This window comes from Sceloporus occidentalis, unplaced genomic scaffold (assembly GCF_023333645.1).
Source record: "Sceloporus occidentalis isolate IW3139 unplaced genomic scaffold, rSceOcc1.0.p SCAF_1, whole genome shotgun sequence".
NCBI lineage: Eukaryota > Metazoa > Chordata > Lepidosauria > Squamata > Phrynosomatidae > Sceloporus > Sceloporus occidentalis.
The window spans coordinates 158,739,309-158,754,463 of record NW_028316981.1 but is presented as its reverse complement, the minus strand read 5'-3'; the positions used below and the strand labels follow the sequence as shown (position 1 = coordinate 158,754,463).

At 43.0% G+C, this 15,155-nt stretch overlaps 1 protein-coding gene across 3 annotated transcripts in view; it reads left to right on the top strand.

Moving 5' to 3' along the window:
- Positions 1-15,155, top strand: part of LOC149322508 (acid-sensing ion channel 1) — a 257,089-nt gene that overhangs the window by 233,754 nt on the left and 8,180 nt on the right. For all 3 annotated transcript variants that reach the window (XM_089478948.1, XM_089478932.1, XM_089478940.1), the window contains 5 exons: positions 4,800-4,950; positions 6,656-6,783; positions 8,904-9,054; positions 13,007-13,063; positions 14,793-14,946. In XM_089478948.1, coding sequence (XP_089335074.1) covers positions 4,800-4,950; positions 6,656-6,783; positions 8,904-9,054; positions 13,007-13,063; positions 14,793-14,946 — 641 coding nt within the window. The remainder of the gene's footprint in view (positions 1-4,799; positions 4,951-6,655; positions 6,784-8,903; positions 9,055-13,006; positions 13,064-14,792; positions 14,947-15,155) is intronic.

Below are 15,155 nucleotides of genomic sequence, written 5' to 3'. Positions count from 1 at the left end.
GAATGCTTTGATGAAGTTTGAATTCTCTTTAATAATTCACAATCCAGGTATTGGGGGAATTAGGTACAGTATTCTTAATTCATTGTCAACTGGTTGCCATTGTAACTCACATTGTAACTCTTCATACTCTCCTTGACTTCAGCATCCCAAAGTTTGCAGTCTAGACTCCAGAGATATTCAGGCTATAATTATAAAACCTCCACTGAAGAGAACAGATTCAACAAGGTTAGGCAACTTAACTATAGAATCATGGGATTAATTAATGTAATCATTTCTCAAGCAAAGAAGAAAAGGGGCAGACAAAGGAAAGAAAATCTCTCACCTGGCAGTTTGAGGAGCTTTCAGACTGTCGGCTGAGAACAGTCAGTTTAGCCCACTTTGTAGTTTGTTGTTGTGTGCCTTCAAGTCATTTCTGTCTTATGATTACCCTAAAGCAAAACTATCCTAGGGTTTTCTTGGCAAGATTTGTTCAGGAGAGGTTTGCTTTTGCCTTCCCCTGAGGATGAGAGAGTGTGACTTGTCCAAGGTTACCTAATGGGTTTCATGGCCAAGCTGGGAACCGAACCCTGATCTCCAGAGTCCTACTCCCAATGCTCAAACCACTATGCCATGGTGCCCTCAGCCAAATGAGAACAGGAATGGACATCCCTACTGTTCTCCCTGATAGATGATCAGAGATAATGGGGGACTCCTCTCCTAACTAGGAGAGTGGAGCTCTGGGTGGAGGTGGAACAATGTGGAACTTTGCTGAGTTGGGGCGTCATCCCCCCCCCCATGCGATGTATATTAGTATTCAGTCGTCTCCTTGAATTTCCTTCTCTTTGTAAGGTTTCATTGTCCACTGAATTTTCAACATGCCTACCTGTTTAACTATAGACGTTTGACACCACTTTAAGTGCTGTAGCTCCATCCTATAGAATCCTGGGATTTGTAGTATTACAAGGTCTTTAGCCTTCTCTGTCGAAGAGTGCTGGTGCCTCATAAAACTACAAATCCTAGAATTTTGTAGGAGTTAAAGTGATGTCAAACGGCATTATTTCTACAGTGCAGATGCACCCTGTGTGAAGCATTCTTGTGCCATGTTACTTTCACTTATTTAGTGGAGAGAAGGTGGTTGTGCCAGTTCCTCTGTCAGATTTTATTTTTTATTATGTTTGTGCTATTATCAGTGTATATGTGGAGAGGCTCCCTCAGTAGCCCTTGCTTGAAGTCTTTCCTTTTTCTTCTCTTTCTCTTTTTCTTTGATGAGTTAAAAGGACACTTAAAAAGGGCAAAACACTTCCCAGAGGTCCAGCCTCATCTGTTCATTTAAGTATGTGATGGAGGGCATCACATCATATGGCATGGAAGTCTGGTATTTAATGTTGGACTCTTCTCTGTTTTCTTGCCATCTTAATAGTAATCATGTAAATGAGAATTTATACAACCTTAAGGAAAAGATCACATCTGCCTCTTCATTTTAAAAAGCTTTATGTTTCAGACACAGAGAGAGACCAATTCGGATGGTAATTATTCCACAAAAGTGACTGAGTTCATTCTTAACCTGAGCCTAATACATTTAAATAAAGTAACAGTCACTCTGTGTTATAACTCAGATTTAGTTATTATGTTAAAACCAAGATGAAAAGCCAGGATTTGTGTAATATACACCCAACATGGAGCATAGGCAGAGGGAGAATGGAGCAGAGGGCATGAACACTTAATAGTACTATTATGCTGAGCAGGAGCAGCTTGTGGTCTCAAGCAGGATGGGAGGGTGGAATGCCTCATCTCCCCATTTTGGAGTGATATGCCACGACACACACACACACACACACTATCAAAACCTTTCCTAGGTGCTTCCTGCAGAACGTGGTAGCATACGTTACCAATGGTCAAGGACTTTTATTGTGAGCTTTCTTAAATCGAGCAAAAATGTTTGTGCCTTCTCAAGTGTACCGAGCATAACAAACATGAGTTGCATATTAGTGAACCATTTACTGGCCTAAGCAGAACAAGAAATGTGGGGTCACAATGCCTCTAATGGTTTGCAAGAGTGCAGCTCCATAAGCTGTAATTGTTAGTTCTGCCATTATTAGAACCAACAAGGCTTCTAAATGTGTAAACTCACCCACCATGCTGAATTAGCAGGGGAATGAGAACTTGCTGATATCAGTATTTAACCACTTTGGAAACTGAATGAGGGAGCATTCCAGCTACTAGAGTGTGCAAGACATTCAGAAACTAGACTGGAAGAGAGTGGGAGTCTTCCCAAGGAAATGAGTCCACCCTCTTAAAGAAATGTGTTTCAGATGTCTCTTTAAGAAGTCAAAAGCAAATGTAAGCAATGAGTTGGATATATGCCTAGCCTAACTGCTTAATCACTTTGTGCCATTGGGTGAGTCTGTTCTCAGTCCGTGACTCAGTTTTATTGTTCAAGAATTTGGCTGAAATGTACCCTCTACACAAGGATGGATGGGATAGAAGAGCTCAGCTGGTGTTGTAAAACATTTTAGCAATCTTTCAGTAGCTGCTGCCAAATCTCACTCTTTTGCCAATTTGTTATGTGAATGGCCTGGCAGGGGCTATTAAGTGGGCATTTGCAAATGATTAATTACTAGTGGCTTAGTGGTTAAGATGCCAGTTCTGATGATCGGAAGGTTGGCAGTTCAAGGCCTGAGTGCTGCATGATGGGGTGAGCTCCTGTCACTAGTCCCAGCTTCTGCCAAACTAGCAGTTTGAAAGCATGCAAATGCAAGTAGATAGATAGGTACCACTTTGGTGGGAAGGTAACAGCATATGGTGCAGTCATGCTGGCCACATGACCACCGAAGTCATATTTAGAAAATGCTGGCTGTTCGGCTTAGTAACAGAGATGAGCACTGCCCCCTACTGTCAGTTACAACTAGACATTTGTGTCAAGGAACTACTTTTACCTTTATAATGTAAATACCAGCCTGGTACTCTAATCAAATACTGTACTTCAAATCAGCTGATGTGTATACTCTCTGTATTTCTGTGGCCTCAAGTTTGCCCTCACTTTCCATTGGGAAAAGCCTACAATTGAGGGCTTAAATGCCCTAAAGTCACCAGATCCCATCTGATCTTGCAAGCTAAGCAGGATCAGACCAGGGTAGTACTTAGATGGAAGTTTGCCAACAAATAGCAGGTGCTTTATTTCAGAGGACAAAACAGGTAAAGCCACATTTTTTTAGTCTTCCTTGCCTAAGAAACCCCTATGACATTTATGGGATTGCAATAAGTCAACAGGTACGAACACACACACAAACAGAGCCTTATAAATACGAAAATGAGATGTATCATAGGCTGGGAACTATCCCTGGTGCTGAAACTGAGCAGTGAAAGTGAAGGCACATCCTTGGGCTATATATAAGTTATTGCAGAGCAGAGACAGGGAAGAATATCATTTGCTTTTCATTTTATTTTAGTAAGCACTGATCAAATTTCACTGTTACAAAACCAAGATACAAACAGGAATGACGGTATCCTTCAGTTTTGTATTTCTAACAATGCCAATGTCATTCTTCATTCAAAAAATGCAGACAAAATCCAGACATTTGGTCAAAATACATTTTAAAAAATGATTACATTATGGAAAATATTACTCCAAAATACTTTTAGAAGAAAAATTGTTTTGCAGCAATGCATTTATAGGGGAAACTACTTCATAGGCAAAACTTCACACCAAAGTATGCACCTGGGGAGAGTGAAATGCAAATGGTGTGGGGGGTTTTGTGGGTTTTTGGGGCTATGTGGCCATGTTCTAGAAGAATTTATTCCTGATATTTCACCTGCATCTGGAGCTGGCATCTTCAGAGAATGCTGGCATGCAAGTGAATGGGATATTGGTTGAGAGGAAGTCATTTATATGTTAATCTCTGTGTTAGTCTGTTGGTGTATGGAAAGGCCTCAGGGTTGGAGGATATATGAGGAGGATTTGTGTCTATTTAATTAGTGATCCATTGTCTGCTGGGAGACGCCCTGACCCTGGGTGGTGTTCATTTGCATGTGCTGAGACTTGGTTTTGGTGTTTTTCAGGACTGGTAGCCAAACTTTAGGCTCATACAGACAGGCCAAAATAAATCTTGCCTGAATACTGGATGTACGCATCATTTAAACAGCATACCTCCAAAGTGACCTGAAGCAGCTTTATTTTGGTCTGTCTGTATGGGCCTTTGTTTACTTTCAGGGTTTCTTCTTTCCTGTTGAAGTTGTCCATGTGTTTGTGGATTTCAGTGGCTTCCCTGATAGTTGTTGGCATGGTCCAGAATTTCAGTGTTTTCACATAGCATTTTATGCCCAGGGTGGTTTATAACATGTTCTGCTGCTTCTGATTTTTCTGGCTGGTCCAGTCTGAAGTGTCTCTCATGTTCCTTAAGTCGTGTTTGAACACTGCATTTGGTGGTCGCTATGTAGACATGTCTTCAACTGCACGGTGTGCAGTAAACTCCTTTGGCCATGAGAAGTGTCCTTCACTATGAGCAGCATTTGATGGATTTTCTTGGTCTGTGTGGACTTTGTCTTTTTCATCTTTGTTTTGGTATGGCCTTGTAATTAATTGTTTCAAGATTGCAAAATGATGCAGAAATAGAATGGAATAATTGTGCCATTGGGAGAAAATAATCACAGGAGAGTAGAAGTGTCTGGGCCACATTCATCCATCCCGCTGCAAAGTGTAATGGGCCAGCTGAGCCCCTGGCCTCGGCCTTTCTCTAGATTAGCCCTGACTGGCAAGGCTGGCTGGACTCTGCAGGCAAAGTTTGGCTCCTTGTTTAATCCTTGCCCTTTTCCCTCTACAGGTGTTCACACGCTATGGAAAGTGCTACACATTCAACTCAGGTCAGTCTGACAAGCCACCACTCATAACCATGAAAGGGGGGACTGGGAATGGCTTGGAGATCATGCTGGACATTCAACAGGATGAGTATCTTCCTGTCTGGGGAGAAACAGGTATGTGTTGTTCCTGAATTTGCATATATATGACAGAACATCCCCCACATTTTGTTAGTGCCTTAACCTAGTGAGCCCTTTCTCTCATGGATGATCCTGCCCTGCCCTTTTCCTGTGTCGGGCTTATTATTTTCTTGTTCCAGCAATCACTTGTCTAAGTTCCATTTCCTTCTCCTGCCAAGTCTTTCTACCTTATTCCCTAGCCCACTTGGCCTCTCCTTGCTTTATTACGTTCTCAGACTTGCACAGTGTTCTTGTACCCTGCACCACACCTTCTTCCAAACCTTCCTCTTACTTTCCTCCTTTTCTGTCCCATCCTACTCACCATGGCAACCAGCTTATCACTGCCAAGCAAAGAGCTGCATCTTATCTACAAATAGAACATTGTTCTTTATAGGATGGAATGTGTTGTCAAGACTGCAATATGGGAGGTGGGGGAGAGATGAAGCCTGAATCTCAGTGCAGAGCTCACCTGAAGGCCTTGTGGGAATGAGTTCTTCAGTTCCTAGCAATTGATTTTTAAAAAAAGAAGTACTGAGGAGGACACAACTCAGTGAGGACTAGGGATGGAATAAATATTTGAAAATACCCCCCCGGGGGGGGGGGGAGTGGTTGCAAAACAATTTTCAAGTGCTGAGAAAGCTTGATGGGGAGAATCTTGGGCTGACGAGAATCTTTTGCAGTTCAGGATTTATTCACAAATTCACAGATGATTGTTTTATGCAAAAAACAGCATTTATGCACAGAAAACGACATGCAGAAGTATTAATTGGTATACAGAAAATACTGTTTTCTTCACAGGAAATGGTGGAATTGGGATTCATTTTGTGTAAGATTCACACATGGTTGATTTGCATAGAAAATAGCATTTTCTGCACAGAAATTAATATTTCGGCACTGAAATAATATTTTCCATACAGAAAATGCTGTTTCCTATGCAAAGCAGGTACTTGAGAATTTTGCGCAGAATAAGCCAGAAATTATGAATGGCCTTCAAAAATAGCATGGTTTTCAGAGACTCTCTTGCAAAAGGAAAAATGCTGAAATTCCTTATTGCCACTTTTCAAGAAGAAACCTAATGAAGAATTACATCTCTAATCAGGACATCATACCCTCTGACTAGGAGGGCTTCTTCCCTCTTCTGAAATGTTTAGATCCTGGTTGTAGATGTTAAGTTATAGGGAAATAATCATCATCATCATCATCATCATCATCATCATCATCATCTGTCATGGAGTAGGAAAATTGGTTTCAGAGTGCAGTCCCAGGGAACTCTTAAATCTAGCTGTAACAGAACTTGAGATAGTTATTTTGGAGACAATAACTCCTAGAAGTTCCCAGTCAGCATGCCCACTATGGGACTGGGAATTCTAACCTCCAAAAAAGTAACCTTTACCAGTTCTGGGAAAATTAGGAATTTGGGGTCTAATCAGCTGCTAAACATGCTGCATCACAGAGAATGTTTATTGAGGATGTGGGGCTGTACCCTCTGGAAGTGAGAGAATGAGATGGTGGGGAGGTGGGGAGAGAATCTGCTGTCCTTGGACCCTTCCCTGCAGCTTCATGCATTTTCCCATCTGTGCAGACAGAAAGGCTGGATCACAGGCAGCAGAATCAGGGAAGGGGGATGCTTCCTGGTTCAGAGCCTGAGTCCTGCCTCAGTCACCTGGGTTTGCTTTCTACTCTCCATCTCTCTCTGCCACAGATGAGACCTCATTTGAAGCTGGGATTAAAGTGCAGATCCACAGCCAGGATGAGCCACCTTTCATTGACCAGCTGGGATTTGGGGTGGCCCCCGGTTTCCAGACGTTTGTGTCCTGCCAGGAGCAACGGGTAAGAAGAGGAGACCCCCAACACTGGGACTCAAAGCAGCACACAATTTAAAAGAACAACACAATTAAAAACAGACAAAAAGTGAACATTACAAATAGAGTTAAACCATTTACAGTATTAAAACAGTTCATACCTCAAGTTAAAAGAATAAAATGCCATTTAAAAGATAAAAAGCTTTTTAATGCACCCCCCAGCCTGTTCTTTAAAAAATTGTTTTAAAATCCGGTCTGCTGGTGGAAAGACAGGGGGGGTGGCATTCTGGCCTCCCTGGAAAGGGAGTTCCAGAGTCTAGGGGCAGCCACGGAAAAGGCTCTCTCTCGTGTCCCCACCAGCCGTGCTTGTGATGGTGGTGGGACTGAGAGAAGGGCCTCTCCTGATAATCTCAGAGCCCAGGCCGGCTCATACAGGGAGATACAGTCTGCAAAATAGCCTAGACCTGAGCCATATAGGGCTTTACAGGTTATAACTAGCACTTTGAATTGTGCCTGGAAACAAACTGGCAACCAGTGGAAAAAATGTGCCACCCCACTGTCTAGGTTGATGACAGGGATGATGGTGGTACAGAAAATCAAAGGTGTATAACCTGAATCCCTCCAGATGTTGTTGGTTTGCAATTCTTGTTGGTCCTTACCATTGGTTATGCTGCCTGGGGCTGATGGGAACTACAGTCCAACAGGAATGGGAGGGCCACAAATAGTCCACTACAAGTTAAAATAAAATAATTGGGGCAAGGAAATATTTATAAACATAGATCTAACAGAGCATGTGGCTTTGTTTCTGAGTTCAGGGAGTGGGATGAAATGGACATAAACAGTGGTTTGGTAGCATCAATGTCTGCTAAGTTCCACCCTTATACTGCATAGACAAATACTTATGAAAATGTTATTTATTTTATGATAGCCCTGTTTTATTGTTTAAATTGCTCTGAGAACCTTTCTGTTGTTGCTGAAAATATTATATAAATATATATTAAATATATAGAAATATTCTAAATAAAGACATCCATGTACAGGAATAAACCATTAGTTTATCATCAGAGTTTGGAGGGGGATCTAAAACAAAGGATTTTAACTTCTCTTTCACTGTATGTTTATGTGCAGAATGATTACCCATCATCTTCAACATAAACATAAGAGAGTTAATTCTTTCATCTGGGATATTCAGTTATGAATAACCCAGGGGAAAATACAAGTTAGGAAGTAAGAAGGGGTGTTAGTGACCAAAAAATCAGGGTTTGACTTAAGACCAGAGTGTGTGTGAGTGTGAGCATGCACACACATGTGTATATGTGTTTTTAAAAAGCACATGATACAGCTTTTCTGATGCAGTACCACTTCAAATTGCATATAGGTAACTGAATTTACTGAATTTACCTCAAAAAAAAACCATGCATGTGGAAATCTATCAGATTAAGGAAAGGGTTACACAAGATTTGTTTCTACTTGCATGCTTACTTGCAAGTAGGTACAAGGTAACCACTGTGGTATTCAAATATTGGGCTAGGGCCAGGAAGACCAGAGTCCAAATCCCTGCTCAGACATGATGATCATTTGGTGATCTTAGACTAGCTGCTACCTCTCAGCATAACCTTCTCCATAGGGTTATGGTGAAGGTAAAGAAAGGAGGTGAGAACCCGGTATAGTTCCCTGGAGGAGAGGCAGGAGAAAAAAAATGTAATGAAATTTAAATTAAATATTTGCATGCCATTTTTCAACCTGAATGATCCCTTGCACTCACAGAAGGGTTTTTTTAAAATCATGGCAGAGGTTTAATACATTAACTCTCTCAACTGTAGTGTTTTTGTAATAGTCATACAAGGACTGTGTCATATGTCCTCTTGTTCTAAGTTTAAATTAGCTTTTTTGCACAACACTTGATTCATTGCTTAGAATATGTATGCCCATGGGTCATATTTAGGGGTGTCCAGTGTGCTTTGATTGCTGCCATGTTTGGCCTACTTTTGGATAATTCACATGTAGTTACGGGGCCATGTCTGTAAGGAAGAAGAGAATGTCTGATCTCTGATCTGGATTATGAGCCAAGATGAGCCCTTCCCCTCCTCTAGGAGGGAGCCATAAAATATTGCCTTTTTGACTCCTTCTCCTTCCACTCTTGTGCAGCTCCTCTATCTTCCTCCACCCTGGGGCCAATGCAAGTCTGTGACAATGGAATCCGATTTCTATGATACCTACAGCATCACAGCTTGCCGCATAGACTGTGAAACTCGATACTTGGTGGAGAACTGCAACTGTCGCATGGTGCACATGCCTGGTAAGTTGGAGGGACCTGGCCCAGCCCAAGACATTTTGATGCCTGAAACACATCAGCATGTGGTACCCCCCTTCCCAATCCTCAGCTCAACCAGTCAATGACACTACCTGTGGTTCTCTGCCTTCCAGATCACATTTCAAATAATCATGATACATGAGAGGCCCTCTCATGACAAACCCAAAACCTGCTGCATGAAGTAGGCACATCACTCTGCCCGGTGGCATCACTAGGGTTGGTGTCACCCAGTGCGGTGCCCAGAAAAGTCTGCCAGAAAGTGGCAGCAGACTGCCCCACTCTTCCTCCCCTTTCACTGCCTTGCTCACCTGCCCCCCCCCCCCAGCTGCCCTGCCATAGCTCAGACAGATCCAGAAAGGTCTGCCAGGGCATGGCTGGGCAGCCAGGCAAGTAAGGCAGCAGGAAAGAATGGGGGGGGGGGGGAGAGTGGAGATTCTTATTCAGCCTTCTCCTCTGCCTTGGCTCCCTCAGCCAAGAGAGCCACAACAATGAAGAAGCCCTTCTGCCCCTCCTGATGGACACCCCTTCTGAAGCCTCCTGATGGCCCATTCTGGGTCTGACAGAGCAGCTCACTCACCAGACCCAGAATGGAAGGTACCACACCCCTCCACCAGTGGTCACAGATGGGTGGTGATGCTGCTGCCTCCTGGCAACCCATTCCAGGTCTGGCACAGCTTCAGAGCAATTGAGAAAGGGAGGCAGCACCCTTTCTCACTCACCCAACAGCTGCACCAGTCCCACAGGGTGTACCACCCCTCAGAGTGTCTCTTAGTGCAAATCACACACCCCACATTGCCCTAGTGATGCTCCTGACTCTGCCTAGTGGTAGGGCTGGCCCTGGGAGGGATGAAACCTGAGACAAGGCCTACAAGAAGAGAGGTATTAAAAACCAACACACTGCAGAGGATACTAATCAGTGCACTGAAGAATTATGATTCCCTAGATTCGTGGGCTGCACTTTGCCCTCCCCTGCTCTAGACAGATCTTCTACTGCACAAGACTTCTGTTCTCTGATTGCTGACAGTGCTGGACGGCTCCTTGAAGGTGCCAAGAGAACTGGCTACCCACAAGTGCATCTTCTCTTAAGTAAGAACCATAAGGTTTGGATCCTAATTTGGTCATGTTTACACTAGACCCATAGAAATCATGGGCCACCAGTAGCAATTTGTCCCATAGATTTCAGCATCCCTTTTCCAAACACAACTAAGACTGGATTCAACCCAATGTCTAGAATTTCTAATAGGCCTACAATTTTAATCCAGTATTCAGGCAAGAAAACATCCAAGGAGGAGCCATCACTTATTACAGGATGGATGGATGGATGGATGGATGGATGGATGGATGGATGGATGGATGGATAGACAGACAGACAGACAGACAGACAGACAGACAGTTGACTGCCTGCCAGCCAGAATAAGTAGTATTGAGATAGATGTCCCAATTCTTGCATAATACAGTCATGTAGCTGACTGCTTCAGGATCTCCAGTCTTTGTGTGAAGAATATAACTGAGATATTTCATTTATGGAATTATGTTAAATGCAAATGAATATTATATAAATGCAGATCAATTTTTATCATTACTCTTGGAAGGTATTTTTTGGATTTTTTGATGACAATCACATATCATTTTTAAACTGACTACCTCAAGTGTTTTCCTCATTTCATACTCAGGCTAATACTCCAGGGAGGAAGAATCCATCTAAAAGCACAGATTGTGAGAATATTAATCTTTTCACCACCATACCCATAATAGTTTTCAGCCACATATATCTGCTGCTGCTGCTTCTGAATAATTTTGCTCTTCTGACTTATATGTTATGCTCTTCCTAACATTGGATAAATGTAGCCAATTAAGGATCATGTAGTTCACTGCTGGTTCCCCACATCAGTTAGCTAACTGATATAGGAAACTAGCAATTTTTTCTCTTTTTTTCAGTATCCCAGAGACCAGCACCATATCTTTGTCTATTTACTACAATTGTTTTGTCCCCCCCCCCCCCCCCGGCCCGGAAATTTGGCAGAAACTGGCAGCAGTTGTCTCATGGACCAACACCAATCTTTGGACCACCACTTTGAGTAGCGCTGAAGTAGTAAATATCACAATCTTTGCTAGATAATCTATCTTGGTGATATGATGATTTTACTGAGTGCACATGTTGCTGTATGAAAATGAGGGCAATTCTTTCTGGATCAGCCCTATGAACTGTTCCAGACCATCAGGAATCATAGGCCCCATACAGGCAGGCCAAAATAAAGCTGCTTCAGGTCATTTTGGAGGTATACTATTTAAATGATGCATGTGTCCTAAGAGTCTGGAAGCTGTGCCAAAGCTGCGCTCAAGTCCTTAGGACTGGATTGTGGCTTTGGCGCAGCTTCCAGACTCTTAAAACACATGCATCATTTAAAAAGCATACCTCCAAAGTGACCCGAAGCAGCTTTATTTTGGCCTGTCTGTGTGGGGCCATAATGAACTGTATCATATCACAACTAATCAGATCTGACTACATACAAAATCTGAGGCCAACTTTACATTCAGAGTCAAAGAAGTGCTTCCAGACAGATGAATGTTTGCATTACTTTTCAAAGCAATTACCAAACATCACCAAAAAGTGGGTGGGGGTGTCTTTTCACTGCAACTGAAAATGTTCATTAAAAGTACCCTTTCTTTTTGCTCTTTCCTAATTATAGTGTTGCATAATTACAATCACTCCCACACTTTATTTCTACTTCATGAAGTAACAGACCCCAAGGCTCCCTTAACTACTCCACCCGGGTCTGTACTCAATCTTTCCTGTTAAACAAAAAAAGGGGAGGGGGGCCTTTCAAGGGATGTAATTAGCATAATTAAAATGAAACAGTGAATTAATTATCCACATCTCATGAAGAGCCAGACAGAAGAATAGCACAGATATAAAAAGAGGAGGGGAATTGTCTTTTCCCAAAGGTTGACGGAACCTGTCAATTGGTATCTAGGCTACCAGAGAACAATATGGAATCAAGGCAGAAAGATTGGCAGCTGAAAAAGGATAGGAGATAGGAGCTTAGACGGGGATCTAGCTTTGCTTATGTAACAAGTGCTTTGATTTTTTTTTTATTTTATTGGCTTTCTTTCATCTCTGTCTTGCAACAAGTCTGTGAACCCAAATGGATCTAGAGATACAAAGAAAACACCTTGTTTAATTACTTTGTTTTCACTACAGTGCAGCTACTGGGAAAAGGTGGTGCCCTTATTGAATTGCATGCAACAGATATTCTCTCTTCTTCTTCTTCTTCTTCTTCTTCTTCTTCTTCTTCTTCTCTTTTTTAACTTATGCTGCAAAGAGAAAAAAAGTTAGAAAAGAGTGGAAAAATAAAGCAAAAAAAAAAAATCCTGTGATTTGGAGAAAGTTGTTTGGATCTGAGGAAAGGGAAATACAGCAGAGGAACCGTCCATGAAAATGACACATTTGTTCTGTCTGGAAGAGCTTTTCATCTAGGCAAGAAAAGTGATCTGTTTGGGGCAAGAGGAAGATGGTAAAATCCTAGATTTTTGGACAATTCTGTTGCCCAAAAGAGAAAACTAAAACTAGTGTGTGCACATTCTCCTATCAGCGTCCTACTCTGCTGTTGCAGCCAGGAATGTGTTGGAACAGCTCCATGGATGTCCTACTGAGTATGAGACCCTGGATCCAGCAGTGTCGACATGAATGTTGAGCTCCCCCAGAGTAATCTTTTGGGAGGGACCACAACACCAAGACCACCACTATCAGCTTTTTTTGTGGGTCGGGGAATGCAGTCTGCATGCATGAATGTACGTACAACTCCTGCAGAATCTTGCTGATTGTACCATCCCTTCACTGCTTGTTAATGCAGAAGGTCAGAACAGCTACTCATGGGGACATCATCATCATAGTCTTATGATGTGACTGTTGCTTTAATTTTATGTCTTCATGCAGGTGATGCTCCCTATTGCACGCCTGAGCAGTACAAGGAGTGTGCAGACCCAGCCCTTGGTAAGCATCAATAGGTTTCTTTGCTAGTCCCCACATCCAGCTGGTGCAGTATTCTTTCTTCAAGACATTCAGAATGTCCACAGGGATTATTTGTTTACCCAGTATCTGGTCATAGCAATATCAATAGCAAGTACATTTCTGTACCACTTACCGATGTACTAAGTGGTTTATGAAGTGTAAGCTAATTGCCCCCAACAAGCTGAGTACTCATTTAGCAACCTAGGGAAGGATGCCAGGCTGAGTCCACCCAGAGCCCCTGGCTGGTATTGAACTCACAACCTTGTAGTTTGTGAGTGCGTGGCTGCAGCACAGGCATTTAACCACTGCACCACCAGGTCATGAGAGAAATGCTGCTTCCAAACATCAAAATTATCACAATTGGGTTAACCAGAGTTCAACTTGCAAATAAGACAGCCTTCTTTGTGAACAGCTGTCATGTACAAAAGGGCCAAGATTGATTCTCCCAGTGGCTAAGCTGGTTGAGGGATTCTGGAAATTGTAGTTGCAGACCAAGAGTGAGCAACTGCATGGAGCCAGGGGGCAATCTTCTGCATATACCTCAACTGCCCTGCAGCCTGTAGCCCCCCACCCCACCCCACCCCAAATGTCTTCTTTTCTCTGCATTTTCCCTCCAAAATGGTGTCTGGAAGTGATGTCATGTCACTTCTGGTAGCCATTTTGCAGGACAAATGCAAAAAAAAAAGAGGGTATTTGAGAGGAGGTGGAGCATCTGGGGTTTAGAGGTCTTTCATGCTTGTATACATTTGGGAGGATTTAAAAATGACACCTGTTTTTGTTTTTGTTTTTTTAAATGGGGACATGAGCAGCTTTGGGTGACTGGTGAGTGCCTATGGGGGGGTCACTAGGTGAGCTTCAGGAACCAACCCCTTACAATTAAAAACAGACACTAAAATGCAATACAACCAATATAACCATTGGTTTTGTATTTGGACATATATCAAAGTCTTGTCATGTCCCCAGAGAGCTCTGGGGCAGATGGTTTGTCCTGGACTTGCCACAGTGGCCCACCCCTGACCTGGGTGTAGAAGCACCTCATGTTGTGAGCCAAACATGGGCAACCCAGGACCTGCCTGCAGCTTTCACAGGCCTCCCATGCATCTTCTCCCAGGTGCCTAACTGGCTTCTGTTCCGGCCCTGCTGAATCCTTGCTCGCTTCCCACCCCTGTACTCCCATTATTTTGCCAGGGAAGAAAGTGCAAAAGGAGAACCATCTGTCCACTCCACCTTTCCCAAGAGAACTCCATATCCACTACCCAGAGCCTGGAAGAGATCGTCTTTTGGACCACAGTTCTCAGGAATCCCTAGCAGGCATGACTAGCCCTATGCTGACCGGTGGAGTTTAGGAGTTGTAAAGAGACTTCTCCTCTTTCTACCACTAACACACCAAATGGTGCAATGAGATGAGTTGTGAAGTGGGTGGGGAAAAGAAAGGGAAACACTGTGCCTGTGTTATGCAAGTGCATACAGTCCCCCATCCATTGCCCCAGGCTAGCCGTGGGGACTTTCTGCATTACATGTGGTGAAAGCAGACCTAGCCACTAGTTGGTAGACTGGTACCTCAGAAGCTTTGTATAAGAAAACTCGGGAACTTCTGTGTCCAAACAACTGATCTTTCCCATCTCTTCCCCCAAACAATTAAATAAAATTGTTGATTTAATCTTGTTTTAAATATTAAATTGGCTTCTCCTATTTCTTCCCCTACTTTCAGACTTTTTGGTGGAGAGGGACAGTGAATACTGTGTGTGTGAGATGCCATGCAATGTCACCCGCTATGGCAAGGAACTGTCCATGGTCAAGATCCCCAGCAAAGCGTCAGCCAAATACCTGGCTAAGAAGTACAACAAGAGTGAACAGTACATTGGGTGAGCACTCCTGCCTGCCATCTCTGTCTCCCTCCTCCCGCAATGCAACACACTTACCAACCCTGTTTCTTTACTTTTCGTTTCTGCACTACACCATTGTGATTAGTCCCCAAACAAAAATTACTCCAAGTTCACAAAATTCATTGCCAATTCTGAGCTGCAGGATGTAATCAGAGGTGAGTCAGGAGCAAAACATACGAAAGTTGGCA